This window comes from Mobula hypostoma, chromosome 7 (assembly GCF_963921235.1).
Source record: "Mobula hypostoma chromosome 7, sMobHyp1.1, whole genome shotgun sequence".
NCBI lineage: Eukaryota > Metazoa > Chordata > Chondrichthyes > Myliobatiformes > Myliobatidae > Mobula > Mobula hypostoma.
Window position 1 is genome coordinate 57,446,037 of NC_086103.1, and position 25,267 is coordinate 57,471,303.

At 38.7% G+C, this 25,267-nt stretch overlaps 1 protein-coding gene across 7 annotated transcripts in view; it reads right to left on the reverse strand.

The window, feature by feature from the left end:
• Positions 1-25,267, reverse strand: part of LOC134349332 (complexin-2) — a 257,693-nt gene that overhangs the window by 143,884 nt on the left and 88,542 nt on the right. For 3 of the 7 annotated variants that reach the window (XM_063053470.1, XM_063053473.1, XM_063053475.1), the window contains one exon: positions 6,987-7,101. In XM_063053470.1, the coding sequence (XP_062909540.1) occupies positions 6,987-7,017 (31 nt within the window). In that variant the 5' untranslated portion in view covers positions 7,018-7,101. Of the gene's footprint in view, positions 1-6,986; positions 7,102-7,250; positions 7,441-8,615; positions 8,635-8,978; positions 9,140-18,888; positions 18,908-25,267 lie in introns of those variants that run through there. The other 4 variants (XM_063053472.1, XM_063053469.1, XM_063053474.1 and 1 more) reach the window with 4 other exon arrangements.

A 25,267-nucleotide genomic window follows, 5' to 3' on the forward strand; every position in this document is an offset into this window, starting at 1 on the left:
GCAGGGGAATGGAGGATTTTAAGGTGGGGGGTTATATGGGAGGCAGGGTTTAAGGGTTGGCACAACATTGTGGGCCGAAGGGCCTGTATTGTGATGTACTGTTCTATGTCCTATATTCTATGGAATGGAGTTGAGAGACATAACAATAAGTCAGCCAAGTTGGTACGGTGAGCAGACTTGATGGGCCAAATGCCTAATTCTGCTCCTATGCCTTATTGTCTTAGAGATGTCATACGTTCCTATTTCTTCATTTAACTAAAACAGGCCTCTGTCTATTTTATGCTGTAATGGTGAAGCTATTATCGCTATTACTGTTTCTGTAAAAGCACAGGATTTTCTGATGTTTAAGAAAGCTAATGTTTTTCAGTGATATTTTTAATTAAAATTATTTTCACTAGCTATGTCAATTTTAATAAAGCACTGTGAATGCTGGAAAATTCATTCTAATTGTCATTAATTATCATTAAGAAAACCTTTGTTTATTTTGAAAGCTATAAATAGGTTAACTATCAGAGAATTATTATAGAACTGTACTAGCAAGTGAAAAAGTTTATCTTCATTGTATTATGATTCTAACACCGTTGAGACCTTCCAGATTAATGTACAGTTCTTTCTAGATTCATCATAGGATGAACCTTTTGTACTAGACCACAACAGATTTTAAGTACATATCAATGTCAGGCAGTAGATGTTATACCGTCTATCACATCTCCATACATTGATGCAACCATCTGCTGCAATTTATTTTATTTCTTCACAAAAATATGCACATCCTTCTCTATAGTGGCTTCTCTGTTCAAGAAAGCTTAAATGAGGACATTACGGAGGTTTGAAATCAACTTCAACCACTGCACAAGCAACATTCTGATATCAGATTTTTGATTACCACATAAAGGATTAATACAAAAAGTTAAAACTATTTAAAAATACCAATACTTATATTGCTACAAAATCTGAATAACTAAATAGGATAGTGAGAATCTAAGGCAGGAAGAGCAGCTCCAGAATCCTGCACAGTTAATATGGAAGATCTTAAAAAAAAGAGAGAAGTTAAAGAATATCCACAAAGAGTCCTGCATAATTTTCACTATCAGATGCACCTTCCCCTTCCGTATTTGTATTCCAAAGGGAACATTCTTCCACCGCATTCTGGTCCACTCTTCTATCCCTATCAATCATTTCTTTTTCATAAAATGTTTCCCATGACAGGAGGTACAATCCCTGTCCTTTGAACCTTTTGAGCCATCCAAATAGTCCTTCCAAATGAAACAGTGATTATCCTACATTTCTTCCATGAAATGTGGTCTCCTTTGCATTCAGGAACCGAATGCAGACCTGACTGAATGTTTTGCAGAGCACCTGAGTTCAATTTGCCTGAGTGAGAGTGAATGTAAGCTGAAGAATCAAACCCTCATCTTCTATCAGGACATGCTGCAGCCTTCTGGACTCAACAACTTCAGGTAACTTGCTTTCTCCACTTGTTTCTCTGTTTCTCCATTTCACCTGGCCACCTTTGCCATGAGTCCTCCATCTGCAACAATGACCCAATTATTTTCTCCCTCCAACAGTACAGTCTGACCTGATGGGTAGTTTCTACATACATGCATGTTAACAGTTTTTAATTTGTGTTTTAAATACCATTCCCCACCCCAATCAGCCAGATTGCTACATGAACAGCTATTGTCATAGCAACACTGGCTTCCCCATCCCTTAGATTCAAGATTCAAGATTCAAAATTATTTAATGTCATTTCCAGTAGACAAGGGTAAAGGAGAACAAAATGACTGTTACTCCGAATTGGATGCAGCACAATCAAACACAATAATAAATATATATTAAATATAAATACACAAGATTGCTCATATATAGTTATATGGATTGTATGTAAATAAAGTGATATGAGGTACTTAGGTCAATAAATACCTCTCCCATACTCTCTGCAACTTGATAATAAATTGTTTTCTCTCTTTCCAAATTCTGGTCAAGGCTTTAGCCTAAGATGTTATCTATGTTTTTCTTTTCACAGATTTTGCCTGATCTGCTTTCATCTTTTCAGCATTTTCTGTATCTACATTTCCATCATTTTTCTTTAAATTTTTGTCTCCTAGTTCCAGTTTACCCTCCACGTACAGATTGGCCACTTTGGAAGCAATTGAACATACTGAGCTTGTATCATTAAGGTTTAGAAGAATGAGAGGTGATCTTCCTAAATTGTACAACATTCCTATGTATCTTAATATAATGGTTGCAGTAAAGATATTTGTCCTGGTGGAGGGCTCTAAAATCCAAGGGCCACAGTCTCTGAATAAAGGGAAAACCATGTAGCAATAAGAACAGGAGAAAAATTATTTTCTGAGTATGCCAATTTTTGGAATCAGAAGGCTATAGGAGCTTGGCCATTGCTATTACTCAAAGAAGACAGATTGATATGGAGATTGTGTGGGAATAAGAATCAGTGGTAGAGGATAAGACATGATCTTGAAGAATGAACATGCAGGTTCAAGTCTACTCCTGCTCTTGATTGTAGTTTAATAGAAGAACCAAATTTATGATTTCCACCCAAATGGAGTGTCACTGTAATTGTGGCAAGATTCAATTTCCAGTACATTTCTTTGAATATGTAAGACTCTGGAAACCGACATTATGCTGGCCATAATTTTGTTTTAAATCCCATGATCTTTTAGGAACATAAAGAAAGGCAATCATAGCAATATGGCAAAATGTTGGATGAAATGTGCCCTTCCTATCATGGCTGCTTTGATTTGACTTCTGCTCCAGATTTCTGACTGTTCTCCATTATCCTTAACTTTATGACAATACTCTATGCATTTCACAAGGTACAGCATCACGAAGTAATTGTAGCTGTGGCAAGGATTCCCAGATAGTATCCCCATGTCCCCCTTGTAATAGGGGGCAACATTTCACTTGCCTTCCTAACTAGTTGAACACACATGCCTGATTTTAATGTTCGTATCTACGGACATCAAAATCCCATTGTTCAGTAGCAATCTAGATTCTTTCCCCACTGGAAAAAATATATTGCTTTCAATGTTTTTCCTACTTATCAGTCAGTTTTCAGCAAGGAGATCCACAAAATATTGTGTAAAATTATGCTCCTAAATCCACACTGTTCTTAGTGTAAAAGGTTTGCTGAAGATATCAGCAATGTCAGGAGAAAGAACAAAAGATCACATAGTTGATTTCCAGGAGGAACAGAATAGCAATTTGCATAGGTTAGATGAGCTAAATCTATGCATTTGCAAAGTTGGCTACATGAAGAATTTGTGCTGCTTTGACAAAGTAACATTTATAACACATAGTGTCACAAAATATCTTGAAAACCTTCTCCCTCTCTGCCATCAGATTTATGAACAGATGATGAACCCATGAACACTACCTTATTATCTATTTTCCTTGCACTATTTATTTATTTTATAATTTATAGTAATGTTATGTATTTGCACTGTACTGCTGCCACAAAATAATGAAACCCAATCCTAATTCTGATTCTTCAGATCTTCTGCATCCCTCCATTTTGTGTAGTACCTGCATTATGGCTGCAATTTTCAGTTAGAAACCTTTCTACATACAAATCTTTCCAAAGATTTCATACACCAAAATACTGCATCTGACATAGCAAGCCTTCTGTGCTAAGCAGAGTAAAATGAGAAATAACAGATAGGGCTGTGATGACCTTACCAGTCAGGATGGTAGTGTCATTTGATTGGAATGGGTGCAGGTGGTAAAGATGACTTGAGGAAAACAGTGGCAGTTTGCTTTTATAGTCAGCAGATAGACATGCTAGGACGTCCAGGTATATTTCATGTTTCATGTTATTTACATGCCACCTCTCATTCTATTTCTTAGTGATCTTTTCATGAAGTGTATAAATAACATTATAAATAGCAGTTACAGAATTGTGCTGATAAGTTTTCCTCAAAATTACCAAAAGATTAGAAAATTATCCACCTTAAGAAACACTTTAAACCATTTCAAATAAAAGCTAACAAATACAATTTCCCCTAAGAGCTCCATTCTTATAATTCTTCTTCACATACTAAACAAGGGCTTTACAATAACTTTTTGGTGTTCAGCAAATAATTCTGGTTTTAAAATCTCGGAAAAGATAGAGGCATTGTAGAAACATGAGAACTCAGATGTTATGTGTTTCTACCAAGAACAACAATACATTTTAGAAAAGACTGGCAGAAACTCTTAAAGTTATGAAATTATTTGATAAGGTAGATATAGGTGTTCCAAACCAGGGTACAGAAATATAATTAAAAGAGATCATATGTATTAGAAACGTCACAAATATTTGAAACAAGTAACTTTGATTCACTTAACAATGGATACAAGTACGCAGTTGAAGAAGAGGTAGTGGCAAGATGGAAGTGTAAGGTATCTTACTCTTCCAGCTCACGATGTGGTACAGTAAGTGTTCCATGTGGACAAGTGAAACAATTGGCTACAATTGGCCCATCTCTACACTATAATGACATAGCTTTCATAATCAAATGCTCTGGGAAATAATTCCAGAAGCTGATTTCACTGAGTGTCCGTGTCTTCTTCTAATTACTATTACATCATGGATATGATAGGAAGATTTCTAATTGTAGCCTCTAATAATTCTTACACAAACCGTTTTCCTCCACACCATTCAACCTCTTCTCCTAACAAACACAACCTTCTCCAAATGCAGCATAACATCACATGATCTTGGCAGAGAATTGGTGTATCTGTAAAAAAAAATGTTTGAACTGGAAAGATGTCAGATTTTATTTTAGAACACTGGTAGCAACCATTTATGGCTCTGTCAAATGTGAGGCGGGGAAAGATTTGTGGAAGAAAGTCTAATCATTCCTTTCAAGCTTGTCATCCATACACACCAGGTCTCATTTGTTCACATATTACATCCTGAAATGTTATTTTTCTGAAAGTAATTATCCAATTTGCATTTGAATAAATCAAGTTTAACAGCTTCTACTCTCTTTCTGGAGACTGGTCTTCCAGTTGTTGAAATATTGTTTTTCTTAGATCCTCTTTGACACTTATCAAATGCAGGTCATGTTATTTACTTCTACTGTTCAAAACGAGGTAAAAAGAAACTTAACATAATTCATATTATCTAGTTTATTTAGAACTTAAACAGCAACCAAATCACCAATCAACCATTTTTAATCTAGCAGCATTGCATAACTGTACATAATCTGGCAGTACATTTTGTTCCTCGCTTATGTGGAATCTAGTTATGGTTCATTTGCTGGCTAAAGAATTGGATGAGTTTGACAGTATAATATCTTAACCCTGCTTTCATTTGTAAAACTTTATAAGAATAGAAAATCTGCTCATCAATGAGGCTTACATAAATTGAATTTAAATAAGTTCAATATTCAAGGAAGTTACTGTATTGTTTTTGGGGTTATTTTTGAAATTACTGTATTCTTTATTTTTTTATTTCCTAATTTTGATATCAGGTCTTCCTGATCGTTATGCTGTTCAGGGGACTTGACATCAAAATTGGAAAAATTCAAGTACTTTTTAATAGAACCTACCACAATGATTAAATATAGTATTAAAAGCTATTAAAATAAATAACTAGTGTTGATGTGTGTTGCTTGTCATATTTAATACTTGGATGAAAGTATAAACATGGCAATAAATTTTGAAGCTCCTTTCTGAATCAATGGAGTGTTTAAATATTCCATTGCATTATACTTTGTCTTGCATCAAAATAAATTCTGAAAATAAATATTGTGTGTAATTTTTCCTTTATTTTCCAAGGACTATAAAAGTGTTGGCCAGTACAAATGACCGTGGCTGTCTGCTGAATGGGACCTCTCTTACTGAGGAGGAGGTAAAGCATCTGTTAATAAACTGATTTTGAGTGTTCCCTTGGGAGATGTGGGAGGTGATTTTAAGTGACAAGAACTTGACACGTTGTAACTGAAGCTGAAAAAAAAGCCAGGCAAAATAATTAGAGCCAATTCAATTGATGACAAAACACCAAATATTGTTTTCGTATTCCCTGACCTTGCATTAACATTGAATCTTTTTCCGCGACTTCCAATCGAAATTGTGCAGCTGCCTGTTGAATAAAGTGCTTTTAACTCCTTTATAAATGTCAAATCTACCCCGATAATCAAATTATTAATGAGTCAACATCAGCATTACAAGTCGCAGATTAACCTACCGCAAAATCCCATGGATAATATACAGACAAATAAATAACTTATTCTTAAGGGAGTTTCTGATTTCAAACTTCATCTGGAAAAGTATCGCAAAATACACCTACATTCCACCATCAAAAAAAATACACAGATAGGATATTCATAACGACGGTAAGAAAGAGTTTATTTCGTATACTACAATATTGATGTCTTTATCTGGCTTTGCCAACACCCATACCGTTTGCAAAAAAGTCAGTTGAAGAGAAGTAAAGGAGCCCTGCTTGATTTTGTTCGCTTAATGCATGTGAATTTAAACTTCAGGACCCTCTCGACAAAGATGCTGATTACACGCACTGTAGTTATCAGCCCCGTTATGAAAAAGCTACAAGGTAATAGATAAGTATACTGTCGTTTTAAGAGAATATATCGGATTTATGAACATCATTATCGCTTGTGCCAGTCATAAAGCCTCTCGGGATATAGAATCTTATAATAGGCACTAATCCCCTAGCACCCGGCTCCTTGATCTTCCTCCATCATTTAACCTTTCCGCCGATTTTTAGCATACAGCGTGACCTTGAGCAAACAACAGATCGTGCTGGAACCTCACGTGCCAAATTCAGCTCTTATTTTTTCTCTCTCTGTGAAATTCTGAGTTATAGTAAGAATGAGTAGCGAACATCGATATTGCGCGCACTAAAATCGGAACAAAGATTGCCAGCGCAACATTAAGACAGAGTGATTCCAATATTATTCTTCCGTGTTTGATAACAGCATCGCAGACTTGTCCAAATAATAACGACTGGCTTTACTCACCGCCCAGCGCTTGCTTCATAACGAAATCCATGGTGCTTAACTAATTGTCTTCACTCCTAATTTAAGAAGCTTTCATTCAGATTTGCTGTTGAATTGCCCAAGAACGCCGTCAGACCTGGAAACAAGATATAAGGAAAATAGATTACAGTGTGTTGTTGAATTGCTTCGTTCTGCACTCACGCTTTGCTGGAGGTGAGTTCAGTTTACAGCTTCGTGTACTTATATTGGTAGGCTATAGTCCCATATATTACAGGACGTGTGTACCGTTGTCTTAGTCTCTGTGAAATGGGATCTACGGACGCCGACTCCTTTTTCATTTATTTTTTGGATGTACAATAACTAAAGGCGTGTCTGCAAGTTACGGACGCCGTAGGAAGCTACGTTCTGTAGGCAGTATGACTCTCTCTAGTGGTGGAGGTGCTTCTTGCAGTTAGTTGCCTCAGCCTTCAATTTTACACTGGTGTGCATACTCGTCACATCAAACGCCGCGCTTGTACGTGTTATTTACTTATCGGCTTGCTTCCTGGTGACCTTTTCAAGATCTATGGCGAGTCTCACTGACGATGTTGACAAGTACTTTGTTCTTTGCTTACAGTGAATTGTTCTTATGTTTGGGCGGGATTTGATTGCTTCGAGCTAGGAGCGTAGTGTTGGTCGCTGCAATTTGTGAGGGGTTAAACAGGAATTTACATGAATGTGTAATTTCATTCAGGTCACTGACTGACAATTGTAATGGGAGGCTTCCATTCGATAGGGCAATAGGGGCTAATACAAATTTATGACAGGAAGATACAATGAGCAAATTTGGGAAGACAGGCAATCCCAGTTCTGCAGAATGCCAGCATTTACCGTGCCTAATTTAGTTCCCTATAGGTCATCATTAAAACATTGCGGTTACTCCCTGGGAGTTAGAAATTAAACGTGAAGACGCGAACAACTAAGCCTCAAAGAAAATTATAAACCCAATTAATATGACAGACGGCGACCATGCGAGCTTCGCCTTTGATCAACTGCGGCTCCAGTCGCAAAAGTGGCAAGTGCCAGAAAGACACTAGTAATTCACTTTTCTATGCTAAGGTGCTCTCTGTCTCCTGTGCGTCTGCCAGCATTGTTTGTGCATACTGGGAAGGTACTTTGCACATTCGGTTATAAACACCCGCTTGGATCACGGCCAAGGATTCCCAGTTTTTTTTCGTGAGCTTTCTAAGTATGGAAGTAATTTTCCTTCTTATGTTGCTATATTGTTAATTGTCGCCATCACTGCGAACAAAGGCGCAGATACGATGCCGCTGTCCCTAAAACGCCGCAAGCCTGCATGATAGGGCAACCCCTTCCCAGGCCGGTGCCCTGAACACATTTGTAACAGGTGCCTGTAGCACTGGGTTCTGGAAACAAGTGCACCCACGGCGAACTTGCATCAGAGACCGTTGTCTCTATTGCGTTACAGGTGTTTGGCATAATTATACACAAAAGACTTTAGTGTAGTTGGTAGATTGAACATAACCCCACAAGACAGACCCCTTTGCTGAGAGCAATACTTTGACCATACAGCATTCAGTCGGTACAATTAGTCACGAGTATTCGTCTCCTTTCCCCCAAAAAAGTAAATAAAAATCAACGCAGCCTCACTACTTTGAGCAGGGATCTTGACCAGTGCGTGGTACAGCTGACTTTCTGGGAAGAAAGAGCCCAAGCGCATTCTGCATGCGCACCTTTAAGTATTCCACACGCATTTTCACCGCTGGCAAAGTAAAGGGGCGGGGCATGCGAAACAACAAATTTTGAAATAAAGCACGGATTTCAGCCTGGTTCTTCCCCACCCGCCATATATCAGTAACATTCGCTGAATAGTTACCGTCTTAGGGATAGCGCAAGTTATTAACTGCGCAATTAAGGATAGGGAGCTTCTGAGACACATTAAAGCCAACTGGACCGTTGTCGGAAAACCACCCACCCCCGGCAGCTCCGAATGAAAAAAATAATCGATCTTACTTGAGATTGATCGATATGCGGAATGTTTCGACCTCAGTCTCAGTAGGTGCGCGTGCAGAATACGTTTCGGTATCTTTCTTCCCTGCAAGTCACTTGCACCACGTTTCCGCCGAGATTTCTACTTAGTTTGACGACAGCCCGTGAGGGGAGAGTCCCGAATATTACGATCTAGACGCCACGAGTAATCTACACCAGGAAACTATTCCCAACACCTTCCGCCCACAATTTCTAGCTTCAGTATACAGATCTGCTTTCAGTTTTGGCCCTGCCGGTATTTTCGAGCAAACAACTTCGCTATTACTTGAACTGCTGATTAATATTGACTCAATGCGTAGAGTTTCTTCCCACTCACCATCAATGCACATGGTTTAGGCAGGTTAGTGCCGGTTAAGCACAATGAAATTATTTATTCCTCTATGTTAAAGCAAACTAAGGATAAAGGATATATGTGAGGGATCGGGTTTACAGCAATCTCTTACTTTATTTTCTTTGCGTTAATTGAACTACGGTTTCGTCATGCCGGCTTGTAACTCTCCGGGGAGCCGCTTTATGTTTACGCGCATGGCGAGATAACCATTTCCTCTTCTTAGCTGATGCGCGTGATTTCCTTCTGGTCCAGAGCTCAGTGTACGCTTACCAACAATGACAATGACCATGGCAAATTAATGACCAAATGTTCAAGTGGGCCTCAAACAGATCGTGGCCCTAACCCGCTGTGCCAGAATTAATGACAGGCTTCGCGCTTGCATCTGCCCTGATACCTGTTGCAAATCGGAAACTAGAGGCACCCATTGCTGTTTCATCTTCTCAACACCTTGTCCTGGCTGGTGGGTGCGAGTTTACTTCATTTTGAAGGCTTTAAATATTTCTCACTCTTTCTCATTAACACCCTGAAGCCATTCTCGGCCCCCTCTTGTGCCTTTCCTTTTGTTGAACCTGCCCTTTTGTGATATTACTGCCTATCCGTCAATCTCAACACTTCACGAGGAATTCGGCTCCTTCCTTTTGCGGTGTTCGTGTTCTCCCCTCGACCTTCTTTCTCGCTTTTATTTCCCGGGTGTGAAGAGGGAAGGGTCTCAAACCTAAACCTGCTCCTCCAAACTTGAAACAGGTGTCACTCGTCTCAAAAAGTATACCCGGCGATTTGTTTCAAATTTGCAGCCTTTACCTTTTTTTTCAAGTAGTTGAAGATCAGAATTATTGTTCATAAAATTGGACGCCAACATGACGAAGAACAATTGCGCTCCATCCTCCTGCAATTATCCGACAGTACAATGCAAGTAGCCAAAAAGCCATGTTGTGAAGCATCGCTTAGCAATGAAGCGTAACCTTGAGAACTTCTTGGTTCGCTCGTGTTGCTTTTACCTACCATTTCACTGATTTTGTACCGTTCCTACAGCAAAGGGACACGTTAGATTTGAAAGATTTATGTTTCATAATGCAATTGTCACTTTAAATACTAAATTCATGAATCATGACAATCAAATACTGAAGCACAAAAAATCATCAGTATCAACCCTATCAAAGGGAGACTCAGTTCCCAAGGAAAAACCATTACCTTAACTAAATAAAGACACAATAAACACTGCCTCTCATAGCAAAATCTCATTTAGAAATTGTTTTCCTATGAAATGCCTTCTCAACTCCTAGAAAGCTTGGATAAATCCATGATTTTATTTTCAGGTGGGCTTTATTCCAAACGCAAGCTGTTCGGAATTGAACTGGTTTCATCTCCTGTTGGGCAAAGATACACCGGCAGATGCTGGGACTCGAATTTCTTACTGAAACCAGCAACAAAGAGTCAGGGTCATTGCATCCCTCTGCCAACTTCCCCACAGGGGGCACTGCAGTGTATCCATTGCAGTCATCAGTCACTTACTATTCACTGGGAAATATATTTCATCATTTTTAAAACAGGTTTGATATTTCTAAGGATCAAAGGTAGGACTATTTTTGTGTGCTGGTGAGGTATAATACTAAAAATGGGAAATAAAGCTGGGTATGATATCCACAGCCGCAAATGTTTCTAGGATTATCTCCAATACATTTGCAATGAGATATTTCTTTCAAGGAATGTACTCAGTTAGCTGGTTGGCTAATTTACAGAGTATAAATTTTGGCTGCACATATATACCTAAACAACTATTTGCTCTCGTCACATGACCAGAATGTAGTCAAAACCCAAAATGATCACCTGAAGGCTTTAATCCACTATGGTCTAACCAACTTCAATTTACTTGAAGGATGCCAAACTTTGTGTGTGCTGAGGTATTCTGGAGAAATCCTTATTTGCCCTTGACAATGAACACCAATTAAGTTAACTACGAGAAAATCTTATTTTGATAAATTTGAAATGGCTGAACCTAAAAATATTCAACAATGACTGTTGTTGAGCATGATTTTGTTAACGAAAATGTTCTCTTTTGGTCAGAAAGCGCTAATCTATGATTGTTTATTAAAAAACGATTCATCATAGAACAGTTATGTTCATTTCCCACTAGGTGCAGCCAATTCACTGGGGCCTATAATAAAAGTGCAGGAAAAAGGAAGAAGTAATTCTGTCTTCAAAATAGGGAATTACTCACACTGCTTCCTCTAAGCAGTGCCGCCGTGCAGTACCTGAACTGCTCCCGTGCATAAGGTCTTTGTTGCAGCGCAGTTGGAATTGGGCGCAGCCAAAAAACATTAGTGAAACGTAAAAGGTTTTCTTTGTTGTATTGTATTTCATTATATAACTTTCAATTAATCAATATCATCAAAAGTATGTGATTTTTCAATTTTTATTCTAAATATTTACAGAATGCATATTACAAAAAAAAACATTCAAAGGACTGCATGGTTTTCAGACCATGTAGAAATTTCTTGCTCAGAGCAATGGTTGGTCCATCTAGCTGTTAAAAAAGGATGGAATGTTGCATCATCAATCTTCTCTCTCTCTCTCTCTCTCTCTCTCTCTCTATATATATATATATATAATAGAGTAATAATACAATATATAATAGAGTCTTGTTAAAGCGTTTCCTCTGCGGTTTAATATTTCTCAGGGAAGGCAAGGTATAAGGTATCCACTTGAGTTACTCCAGGGAGCCTCTCCTTCAGTTGAATCTGTGAACTCTATGTAGGTATGTCATTATGAAGTACACTTAGGACAAAAGATAATCCTCCAACTGCCTATATTGAGGGAGCGACTAAAATAGTATGATTCTGCCAGTTGCTCTTTGGTTTAGTTTTGTCTCCATCAACATCCAAACACGTAAAGAAACATTGCAGTCCAAATCCCTAAAAGCCAATATGCTACATACATTTTTTGGGGTGAATGGAAGCAATGTAAAGAGAGAGAAGAGGACATGTAATTGTACAGGTTTGCCTTCAGCCTCCTCAGTCATCTGAAAACTGTGATTATCATCTGAAAACCCAAAAGCAGTTATTTCATGATGGCAATGCTGCAATATGTGAAACAGGCTTTTTGCCCTGGTGTAATGTCCAGAATTGATACAATTACTGTTGACAAACCATTAAATATTAAATGATGCATTGTTTTGCAAAGACACTGACTTTCCAAATGTCTAAGATTGATTTTTTTAAATATAATTATATCTACATATTGCATTTTTCAATTAGCATCAATAATAGATTTCATAATGTTCTAACTGTATATGAATCAAGTTTAAACAGGGTACCGAATGATAAGGATCTTACAAGTTATTAGTGTGTGTTACCTTTTCCTAAAGAGACTCATTATATCAAATAATTTCTCAGTATTTTCCTTTGTGTGTTCAATTCCATGTTTTGAAATCATTTGAAAAATATACAGTATTGTCAGTATTCTACCTGTGTTTTGCTACAAGTAGCAAATCATGTCTCTGGTATTTGTCCAGTTGCAAGTTGCTGTAAACCAAACATACCAGTGCCCTCTACAGGGAATCATCAAGCTATGTGAACAGGTTTAGTCACTGTGTACCTACTTAATCAATCAGATTGTCACAGTATTTAAGAGTCTGAACCAGAATAAGAATGCTAAGTTAGTGAAATGTCAGATAATGTTCAAAATGCAAACTAAAAAAAATAGAGATCGTGAGAAGTAAAAGGGACAGATTTTAACTATTAATGGGACCTCTCATTGGCAAATCTTAATGTTCCGTACTGCAATAGTTGTTGGATTGTATTTAAGACTTGCTACATTGTTGAAAACATACCTGAATGAAAATGCATAAGACTTAATTTGTTATGATACATTTAGTCTATACTTACTTCATCCCAGATTCTTCATTTGTATGAAAAAAAACAGATGCCAAAAAGCTAATTTTGTGCAGCACAAGGAGAACCAGAATATCCTCACCATTTCTTTCAAAACCTTATGTACAATCATACAAAAAATGTGTAAGAAATGTTTTTCCCCCTACATAAAGGCAACTAACGCTCAACTAAACAAAATGTGTGTATCCCTTACTCATGGACAATAAGAAGGCTAAAGTATTTTTAACAAAGGGTGGAAATTTAGTTGGGTAATTCTCACAATATTTTTTGAAAAGTCACTAGATGGTTGTCGTAAATCAGGAACATATTGCATGCTTAGATCATCAGATATAGGAGCAGAATTAGGCCACTTGGCCCATCAAGTCTGCTCCACCATTCCAACATGGACTGATTTATTATCCCTCTCAACCTCTTTTCCTGCCTTCTCTCCATAACCTTTGACACCCTGACTAACCATGAACCTATGAGACTGCTTTAAATATACTCAATGACTTGGCCTCCACAGATGCACGTGGCAATGAATTCCACAGATTTTCCACCCTCCAGCTAAAAAAATTCCTCCTCATCTCTGTTCTAAATGGATGTTTCTCTATTCTGAGGCTGTGCCCTCTGGTTCTAGACTCAGCCACCATAAGAAAGATCATCCCCACACCCACTGTATCTAGGCCTTTCAATATTTGAATAGGTTCAATGAGATCTCCCCTTATTCTTCAAAACTCCAGTGAGTACAGACCCTGAGCCATGAAACGCTCCTCATACATTAAACCTTTCAGTCCTGGAATCATTCTCGTGAAGCTCCTCTGGACTCTCTCCAATGCCAGCACATCTTTTCTTAGATAAGGGGCCCAAAACTGCTCACTATATTCCAGCGCAGTCTGAACAATATCCTATGAAGCCTCAGAAATATATCATTGCTCCTGTATTTTAGTCCTCTTGAAATGAATGGTATTATTGCATTTAGTCATAGTCATAGTCATAGTCATACTTTATTGATCCTGAGGGAAATTGGTTTTCGTTACAGTTGCACTATAAATAATTAAATACTAATAAAACCATAAATAATTAAATAGTAATATGAAAATTATGCCAGGAAATAAGTCCAGGACCAGCCTTTTGGCTCAGGGTTTCTGACCCTCCAAGGGAGGGGTTGTAAAGTTTGATGGCCACAGGCAGGAATGACTTCCTATGATGCTCTGTGTTGCATCTTGGTGGAATGAGTCTCTGGCTGAATGTACTTCTGTGCCCAACCAGTCCATTATGTAGTGGATGGGAGACATTGTCCAAGACGGCATGCAACTTGGACAGCATCCTCTTTTCAGACACCACCGTCAGAGAGTCCAGTTCCATCCCCACAACTTCACTGGCCTTATGAATGAGTTTGTTGATTCTGTTGGTGTCTGCTACCCTCAGCCTGCTGCCCCAGCACACAACAGCAAACATGATCGCACTGGCCGCCACAGACTTATAGAACATCCTCAGCATCGTCCGGCAGATGTTAAAGGACCTCAGTCTCCTCAGGAAATAGAGACGGCTCTGACCCTTCTTGTAGACAGCCTTCTTCTTTTTGTCTTCTTTACCACTGACTTAATTGGCAAGTTAACCTGTAGGAAATCTTGCACAAGGACTCCCAGGTCCCTTTGCTACTCTGAGTTTGAGTATTTTCTCCCCGTTTAGAAAATAGTATATACATTTATTCTTTCTACTAAAGTGCATGACTATACACATGCCTACACTATATTCTATCCGCCAGCTTTTTGCCTATTCTCCCAATCTGTTTAAGTCTTTCTGTAGCCACAAGATGTTCTTTAGATCTGATGTGTCGATCTACAAGCCTACGTACACAACTAAATTTGAATTCTTAACTGAAACTCTTCACTGCCAAGACTTTAAGCTTTAGCAGGGTACTGCCTGCTCAAGAGACTTTGCTGTTTTTTGTTGGGATACTGTCTTTGCTACTTCTTTTTTGTCAGACATAGTGGCAAGACTAAATTGAATTGATTTCTATGGGTTGGTGTCGATGAAGATTAGAATAAGGTCAGTGTTGTGGTTAGAGTGGTTTTGAGGAGCTCTCTCCAGCAGACATTGATGAGTTCACCCCACCGCTTGTTTATCAGTCAAGAGGAGTCTTAGATATTTGAGCCTTAAGCCTTAAGCCTTAGATAAATGACCTTAAGGGTGTTGAAGAACCTATGTATTGCTTGGGTGCTGACAAGCCAATGAACCTCCTGTGCTCTCATTGCACACAGAGTAATCAAATGCTCATCATATATCAACCCAATCATATCCAGAATAATACTCGTGAATCTCCTCTGGACCCTTTCCAATGCCAGCACACTTTTTCTTAGATATGGGGCCCAAAACTCTTCACAACACACCAAGTGTGGTCTGACCAAAGCTTTATAAAACATCATCATTACATCCTTGCTCTTATATTCTAGTCCTCTCAAAAATAATTCCAACATTGCATTTGCTTCCTTACCACTGACTCAACCTGCAAAATAACCTTTAGAGAATCCTGCACAAGGACTCCCAGGTCCCTTTGCACATCTGATTTCTGAATTTTCTTTGTGTTTAGAAAATAGTCTGTGTCTTTATTCCTTCTATCACACAGGCCCCTATACTATATTCCATCTGCCACTTCATTGCCCATTCTCCCAATCTTCCTGAGCCCTTCTGCAGCCTCTCTGCTTCCTCAACACTACCTGCCCCTCCATCCATCTTCATATCATCCGCATACTTGGCCACAAAGTCTTCAAATCCATCATCAAAATCAGTCCCAATAGTGCCCCCCCCCCCGGCCCAGAGCACCACTGTTCACCGGCGGCCAACCAGAAAAGGCTCCCTCTATACTCATAAATTTTTCATAAAGACATTCATAAAGTTTTTTATAACTTAATCCACAAGGGATTTCTCTGCAGACTCAAAGCCTCTGTTATTAATAATAATGTTTTGAACCACATTAAGAACTGTACCAAGCCTGACCCGTAGATTTCCTCCAGCATTTTGTGTGTGTCGCTAAAGAACCATATAATTGGATTTGGCATATCACATAATGGATTTGTGTAGGTTGTGAAACATGACCACAGTGATATTGTCAAGGCCTTGGTGTTTGTACACCGAGCTAATGGCACCAGATAATGACCATCTGATGCTTAGGTCCCCCAAAGGTTCATGAGTACTGCAGAAAATTGATGGGGCTAGCAAAATGTGAATTTGTATTCACTGGAATTTTTTCCTAAGTTAAACATTTGGGCAGATCTCATCACACAAAAATTAGACATAGGGCATTTGGTTATCTGGTCTACTCCATTATTCATTAAGATTCTTGCTGATCTTTTACTTCAGCATAATTTTCCTGAACTTTTGATTCCTTAATACAGTATGTCAAATCCTATCGTACTGCATCTGGAATATTCTGAGCAACTGAACCTCCAACAGTGCTCCAGAAGTAAGAAATTCCAAAGATCCATTGTATTCTGTGTAAAGAAATTTCTTCTCTTATCAGTCCTGAATGGATGTCTTATTTTGATAGTGTGGTCCATGGTTCTAGATATTTCAGCCAGGAGTGATGTCATTGCTGCACCTAGCATGTCAAGTCCTGCAACACTGTGTATATTTCAATGGAATCTCTTGCTATTCTAAACTCTTTCTGTTAATCTTTCTCATAGGACAATCCCGTCATCCAAGGAATGAATCTCAAGAATCTTCACTTCAGTCTCTCAATCATTGGTCTAAACTTCATTAGGTTAGGAGTACAGATACATTCACAATATTTCAGGTATTATCTCACCAGGGCTCTAAGTAAATTTAGTAACATGTCTTTCCTTGTGTTCTCACGTTTTCTTGCAATTAAGGTCAACGTACTATCTGATTTCCAAATTGCTTGTTGTTCCAATATATTAACTTTCAGTAGTTCGTGTACAGGGATTATTGTTCTAGTTTTCAAATAGTGGATGATACTTTAGAAATGTTGTTTCGAAAGGACATTAGAGCAGCTTGGGTTTAATGAGAATCAGATCAATAATTGCTGAGAAACAGGATCAATGCTGTTCAAATTGAGAGTGAATCCAAATAAACCAGAAGTCAAGCATTTCTACTTTAAGTTGTTTGAAGCCATATTTGAGGTCAAATTGTGGATGTCTGGAACAGGTTGCTAGTTTCTGTGGCAGACAATAATTCATTAAATACTTGGAAGGAAGAGTTGACCCTTTTTCTTATTGAAGGTATAAATAAAAAGAAAGGGCCAGAGTTAATTCCTAGGGGTTAAAAGCCAATCAGCTCCAAACACCTTCAATAAGCCAGGCAGACTCTATAGAAAGCGAAACAGTTAACAATACAGTTAATGTTTTAGGTCTGAGTTTCTGTCAGAACTGGGAGTTGTGGGAAGAAGTTGTTTGATAGCAAAGGAGTATTCATATCTCTTTTGCTAAGTTCATTTAGCTTCCAATGGTTTCCTGCTTCTCTCAAGGCATCACTGTTGTTTTGGGTGAGCATCAAATTTGTGTGGAATAGTTTGGATGGATCAGAGGTCTTTGTCTCTCTGTCAACATTTGTGTGACAAAAATTGTTTATACCACTTCCAGATTTTCTTGTAAATTAAATTAAAAGTGAACATGACTTCTTTTTAATACAGTCTTTAAGGACCACATGCAACCTTAGGGATTACCAATCCAAAGCTATTTAAATGAGAAATTGTCCATAATTTATGAATGAAGTAATGTGATTTGACTGCCTTCTAGTTTCTTCTTAATCTGTTTTTTTTGTTCAATATTTCGTCAATATTAAAAAACATCCCTAATACAGTTGATGATGGATATAAACTAATCTGGTAATTTCTTTAGATAATAGCTTTATTATGTGGACATACATCACTTTCAGATATGTTATAACCAGAGAAAATTGAATTCAGGTATCTGGTCTTCATGAAGAAATGTAACGTTAAGTTCAGTTAAACAGTTTCTAGTTTCTAAAACTACCTTCAAATATTTGAACCAATCTAGTTATTGAAATGTATAAAGTCTGCCTCATATAACAACTACAATTAGGGGCATAATTTTATTATGCAGCTGCTTGAACATGTGGAACATCTTTAGCTGTTTTCACTCAACATCTGCAAGTGTTTTGGCCATTATCTGGATTCACTAATTCCTGCATGTTTTGTTTCATTTATTTCAAAGGACAGAAAATATAACTGATATTCACAGTTTGCTGTGATATTACCTTTTGCCTTTGAACTTAATTTCAGTAAACTGTATATCTCTTTTATAAATCCAGAATATGACAGTTAAAAAATAAATACAGTGTACTATAACTGCATTAGTAGGTGCAAATTATTCCATAAATTCCTGTCACATGCATTAAATAAGAATGGGAAAATAAGTGTCCTTTTATTTACTGATCTACTTGATCAATAATCTTGGGTTTCACATACATTAAAAATACAGTAATGTAGTGCAGTCTTTTAATTTAACTTTTATAGAATGTTCTTGACAGATATGGCAGACACAAATATTATAAATTTTTCAGATATTTTCATCAGAACCAAAATGAAAATATTACATTTTTTAAGTCGTTTAGATGCTTCTCATGATTCGAATTCATGCTCCCTCTGACCTAGAACCCCTAACAATCAAATGCCATCCATTCTACTTACCAAGGGAATTCTCCTCCAAATTCTTGACCATAGTCTGTGGTAAAGAAGGCAAACGTAATGTTGGCATTTATTTCAAAGGGAATAGAATATAAAAGCAAGGAGATAATGCTAAGGCTTTATAAGACACTAGTCAGGCTGCATGTGGAATATTGTCAATAGTTTTGGGCCCCATATCTCAGAATGGAGAGAGTTGGAGAGAGTTCAGAGGAGCATTACAAGGAAGATTCCAGGAATGAAGGGGTTTACATATAAGGCACATTTGTCAGTTTTGGGCTTGAACTCACTGGAATTTAGAAGAATGCTGGGGGGGAGCGGGTGGTGCGTGGGAGATCTCATTGAAACCTACCACTGTTGAAAGGACTAGATAGGGTGGATGTGGAGAGGATATTTCCTATTGGGGCATCCAGAATTAGAGGGCACATCCTCCAAAATTGAGGGGCAACCTTTTTGAACAGAGGTAAGGAGGAATTTGTTTTAGCAAGAGGGTAATGAATCTGTGGAATGCTCTGCCACATACTGTGGTGGAGGCCAAGTCTGTGGGTATATTTAAGGCAGATGTTGATAATTTTCTGATCAGTCAGGGCATGAAAGGATACGGCGAGAAGGTAGGTATATGAGGTTGAGTGGGATCCAGGATCAGCCATGATAGAATGTTGGAGCAGACTCAATGGGCTGAGTGGCCTAATTTTGCTCCTATGTCTTATGGTCTTATAGCTTACATACCACCAGTGGCTGACCATAATCAAGCATTTGAGATACTGCAAGATACCATCTCCAAAACAAGAAGCAGTTCATCCTGATGCATTTCATATCATAGTCAGGGATTTCATCCTGGCTTGTTTGAAGAAAACCCTGCCCAATTACCATCAGCATATAACCTGTAGCACCCAAGGTCCCAACACACTACACCACTGTTTTACTAGGATAAGGGATGCCTACTGTTCAATGCTCAGGCTGCATTTCAGTAAATCAGATCACTTGACTGTCCTTCTCCTATCTGCATACAGAAAGAGGCTAAAGTGCAAAGCTCCGTTGATTAGGACAACAAATTAGTGGTCATGGGAGGCAGAAGGGAAGCTATGGGTTTGCTTCAAGTCAGTGAATTGGGATAAGTTTAAGGACTCATCTGTGGATCTCAATGAAAACACCATGGTTGTCACGGACTTTATTAAAACCAGTGTAGATGAGTGTGTCCCTACAACATCATTTAGATCCCTCCCCAATCAGAAGTCCTGGATGATCTATGAGATTGGCAAACTGTTGAGGACTAGATCAGAGGCATTCAAGTCTGGTGGCCAAGAAAGTTACAGGAGGTCTAGATACGATCTCTGGAAAAGCCATCTCATCGGTTAAGCGGCAATTCCAGACTAAACTTCAGAACCAGAGTCAGGTTCAATATCACTGGCATATGTCGGGAAATTTGTTGTTACGTAGCTGCAGTACATTGCAATACATAATAATAAAAACTGTAAGTTACAGTAAATTAAATTAAATAAATAGTGCAAAAAGAGACCAAAAAAGTAGAGAGGTACTGTTCATGGGTTCAATGTCCATTCAGAACTCTGATGGCGGAGGGGAGAAGTACTCCTGAATCACTGAATATGTGCCTTCCAGCTCCTGCACCTCCTCCTTCATGGTAGCAATGAGAAGAGGGCATGTACTGGATGATGGGGCCTTTAATGATTGATGCCGCCTTTTTAAGGCATCACTCCTTGAAGGTGTTCTGGATGCTAGGAAGGCTAGTGCCCATGATGAGTTTGTAACTTTCTGTAGCTTATTTCGATCCTGTGCAGTGCTTGACCCCCCACCCCCCCACCCACTGTACCAGATGGTAATGTGGCCAGTTAGAATTCTCTCCATGGTCTTTTTGGTGACATACCAAATCCCCTCAAACTCCTAATGAAATATAGCCGCTGTCATGCCTTCTTTGTAACTGCATTGATATGATGCATCCAGGCAGATCCTCAGAGATGTTGACACCAAGGAACTTGAAATTGCTCCCCCTTTCCATTTCTGATCCTTCGATAAGGACTGGTGTGTTCCCTCGTCTTACCCTTTCTAAAGTCCACAATCTACTCTTTGGTCTTACTGACATTGAGTGCAAGGTTGTTGCTGCATCAGCACTCATCCAGCTGATCTATTTCACTCCTGTATGCTTTCTCAACACCATCTGAAAGTCTGCCAACAATAGTTGTGTTGTCAGCAAATTTATAGTTGCCATTGGATCTGCCTAGCCACACAGTAATGGGTATAGAGAGAGTAGAGGAGGGAGATATGCACACATCCTTGAGGTATGCCAGCGTGGTGGAGATGTTATTTCCAATCCGCATAGACTGTGGTCTTCTGGTGAAGACTTCAAGGATCCTGTTGCAGAGGGAGGCACAGGGGTCCAGGTTTTGGAGCTTTTTAACTGGAACTGTAGGAATGATTCTGTTAAACACTGAGCTGTTTAACAGCAACTTGATGCACGTATTAGTATTGTCCAGGTGATCCAAGGTTGCGAGAAAAGCCAATAAGATTGTATATATTGTAGACCCATTGTGGTGATAGGCAAATTGCAGTGGTTCCGGGTCCTTACTGAGGCAGGAGTTGATTCCAGCCAAAACCAACTCTTAGAGCATTTCATCACCATAGATGTGAATGCTACTGGACGATAGTCATTAAGGCAGCTCACCCTGTTCTTCTTGGGCACTAATATAATTGTTGCCCTTTTGAAGCAGATGGGATCTACCAACTGTAGCAATGAAAAATTGAAAATGTCTTTGAACACTCCCACCAGTTAATTAGCACAGGCTTTCAGAACCCTACTAGGTACATCTTTGGGGCCTGTTGCCTTGCGAAGATTAACCTTCTTCAAAGACCTTCTGATGTAGTCCTCTGGGACAGAGATCACAGGGTCACCAGATGCTGCAGGGATTCTCATAGCTGTAGTTTTATTTTCACTTTGAACTTGAATCAATGAGGAATGTTTGACAGTTGTGGCAGGGTTTGAATACTATCATGTCTTATAAAGTTAAAGGCGACACAGGCGATAGTAGCGCTTCGCTTCCATATGAGCTCAATGCCGTTCATGCTTGCTTTGACCATCAAAAAATGGTCACACTCCCGCAGCCCCCGATGATCCTGTGACTGCAAACTCTGAGGCCAATGTGCAAGGAGCCTTCAGGAGGGTGAACCCATGGAAAGCATCTGGCCCAGTCTGGTCAAGAACTAAAGACTGGCTGGAATGTTTACTGAGATTTTTATCCTCTCACTTTGACAGTCTAAGGTACCCACCTGCTCTTCAAGTAGGCTTCAATTACACCAATGACCTGCCTTAATGACTTCCGTCCAGTAGCACTAACATCCACAATGATGAAGTGTTTTGAGTAATTGGTGATGAAACATACCAGCTCCTCCCTGAGAAGTGATGTGACTTGGATCCAATCAAATTTACCTGCTGAGACAACATGTCCACAGCAGGTGCCATCTTTTCAACTCTTCGCACAACCTTGGATGATCATGCAACAGCAAAGGTGCATACATCAAGATACTCTTTATCAACTGCAGTTCAGCCTTCAATACTATCATCCTCTCAAAACTAATCAATAAAGTCAAGATCTTGGCACCATTACACCTTTGTGCATTGGATCCTTGATTTCTTCACTTGCAGACCCCAGTCAGTTCGGATTGGCAACAAAATCTCCTCCGCAATCTCCATCATTACAGAGGCACCACAAGATATTTTGCTTAGCCTCCTGCTGTGCTCACCTTATGATCATAACTGTGTGGCTAAGCACAGCTCTAATGCCATATTCATGATTGCTGATGAGATCATTGCTGTAGACCAATTCAAAGGTGGTGATGAATCAACATATAGAGGGAGATTGAAAATTTAGCTGAGTAGTGCCAAAACAACAATGCCTTAATCAAAGTCAGTAAGACCAAAGAGCTGACTATTGATTTCCAGAGAAGGCAACCAAAGGTTCATGAGCCAGTCTTCACTGGAGGTTCAAAGGTGGTGAGGGTCATAAACCTGAAAATCCTTGGTGTTATTATTTCAGAGGAACTGCCCTGAGCCCAGCATGTAAGTGGCATTTTGAAGAGAGTATGGTGGCACCTCCACTTCCTTCGGAGTTTGCAAAGTTTTGGCATGATACCTAAAACTTTGACAAACTTCTGCAGATGTGCAGTGGAGAGTATATCATCTGGCTGCATCACAGCCTGGTAAGGAAATACTAATGCCCTTTAATAAAAGTCCTACAAAAAGTAGCGGTAAGTGGAATTGTCAGTGAACGATCAATTTTTGTTGTACTGCAGATCATTGTCTTTCTCATGGGCTTTGCTATTGCTTGCTTGGTGGGTGGAGGGTGCTAATGCTTTTTTGCTGAAATAAGTAGGGGGAGGGGGTGGGTCAATCCTTTGCTGCTGGTTGTGCATAGGAGGGGAGTAGGGGGCTTTGAGGTTCTAACATTTTTACTGTCACTCCTTCTTTGGGGAACTCTCCTGTTTTCATGGATGCCTGTAAAGAACAAGAATTTCAGGTTGTTTATTGTATACATTATCTGATATTAAATTGAACTATTGAATTTTTGGACTCACATCACTAAGTTCAGGAACAGTTTTTACCCTTCAAACCATCAGGCTCTTGAATCAAATGGGATAACTTCACTTGCTCCATCATTGAAATGTTCCCACAAACAATGGACTCACTTTCAAGGACTCTTGATCACACCTTCTTGATATTTATTGCTTATTTATTTATTATTATTATTTATTTTTCTATTTGCACAGCGTGATGTTTTTTGCACACCGGTTGATGCCCAAGTTAGTGCGGTCTTTCATTGATTCTGTTATGGTTATTATTTTATGGATTCATTGCCGACAGGATAATGAATGTCAGGGTCATATAGGCTGATATATATGTACTTGGATAATGAATTGACTTTGAACTTTGTTTGCAAAGTTTAAAGTTCAATATAAATTTATTATCAAAATATGTATATGTCACCATATACTACCCAGAGATTTATTTTCTTGCAGGCATGCACAAAGATACACAATAGGAACAATGATAATGTCACAAAAAAGATGGATAAACAACCAATGTACATAAGAAGACAAATGTGCAATTACAATAAAAGAAATAATAATGAATAAATAAATAATGTGGAGAACATGAGTTGCAGAGTCCTTGAAAGTGAGTTCACAGCTTGTGGAATATTTCAGTGCTGAGGCGAGTGAGGTTACCCATGCTGGTTCAGAAGCATGATGGTTCAAGGGTGATAAGTGTTCCTGGTCCAGGTTGTGTGGGATCTCAGGCTCCTGTACCTCCTTCCCAATGGGGAGAAGAGAGCATGGCCTCTTCTGGCATGTTCTGAAATGTTCTAGAATTTCATGAGCCATTGCATTAAATTCACTGAATTATGGTTCAGACAGTATTTAAATCAATGAATCATACTTCATATTACTGCTAGTCCTGTAGCATTCCCTAGAACTTTCTGAATTTATGGAGCTCCATCTCAACAAAAGAAAAATATCAGATTGTTTATCTTCCTGAGAAAAAAAAATTGATGAGATTCCTTGCTGTTATTGATTAATTTTTTAAAGAGCTGTCTGGTTTTCTGTGTCCCCTGTGACATTGACTTCAGAGTGGAAGATAGTAAATATTGTCTTATGTCCTGAATTGAGTATGAACTTATAAGTAGCAGTCATTTAGTCTAAAGTTTGTAACAATAAAATAAGGCATAATGCTCCACAGAGGGGAGACTTTATTTCTGACAAAATGAGCTGTATATCAGAAATATGGATGAGGAGTTTGGAATGCGTAAGACAACAGGGGCTTGCATGTAGATTGCTCTTGAATAAATGTAATAAAACTTTTATAAGGGAAAATTCTTTGTAGTCCTCTGAGCCCTAAAGCTGAATTTTTATTATGTATTTGGGTATGTAAGGCAATATACCAGCAGCTCAAAAAAATAACATCCCCTTGTTGAACAAAGGCGTGGATTTTATGCTGGAATAGAGTAAAATTATGGCTGTGTATATGTGGGATTTCCACAGAAGCAATATTTAGCCTGGAATTCCCAAGGATGCTCTCTGTGATTTTGCCCTGCTGGATTGGCTGCACAATTTAGCCTTCTCCAGTGTCATCAAGGGAAATCAGTTGAACTGATGAACATCTCAGAGATCTATGAAGAGTCTATCAAAGGTACACTAAGGTGCTCAATTGTAAATGAGTGTTTAATGGTGTACCAAGCCCTAATTGCTGTGCTTATAAATACTCTGGCCAAAAATAAACTTAAATTTATGCACATAGATTGCAATTCACTCAAATAAGTACTTAATTTTTTAGAGGATTATGAAGTAATAAAATATACCTGGACTGTTCTCCCTGGTC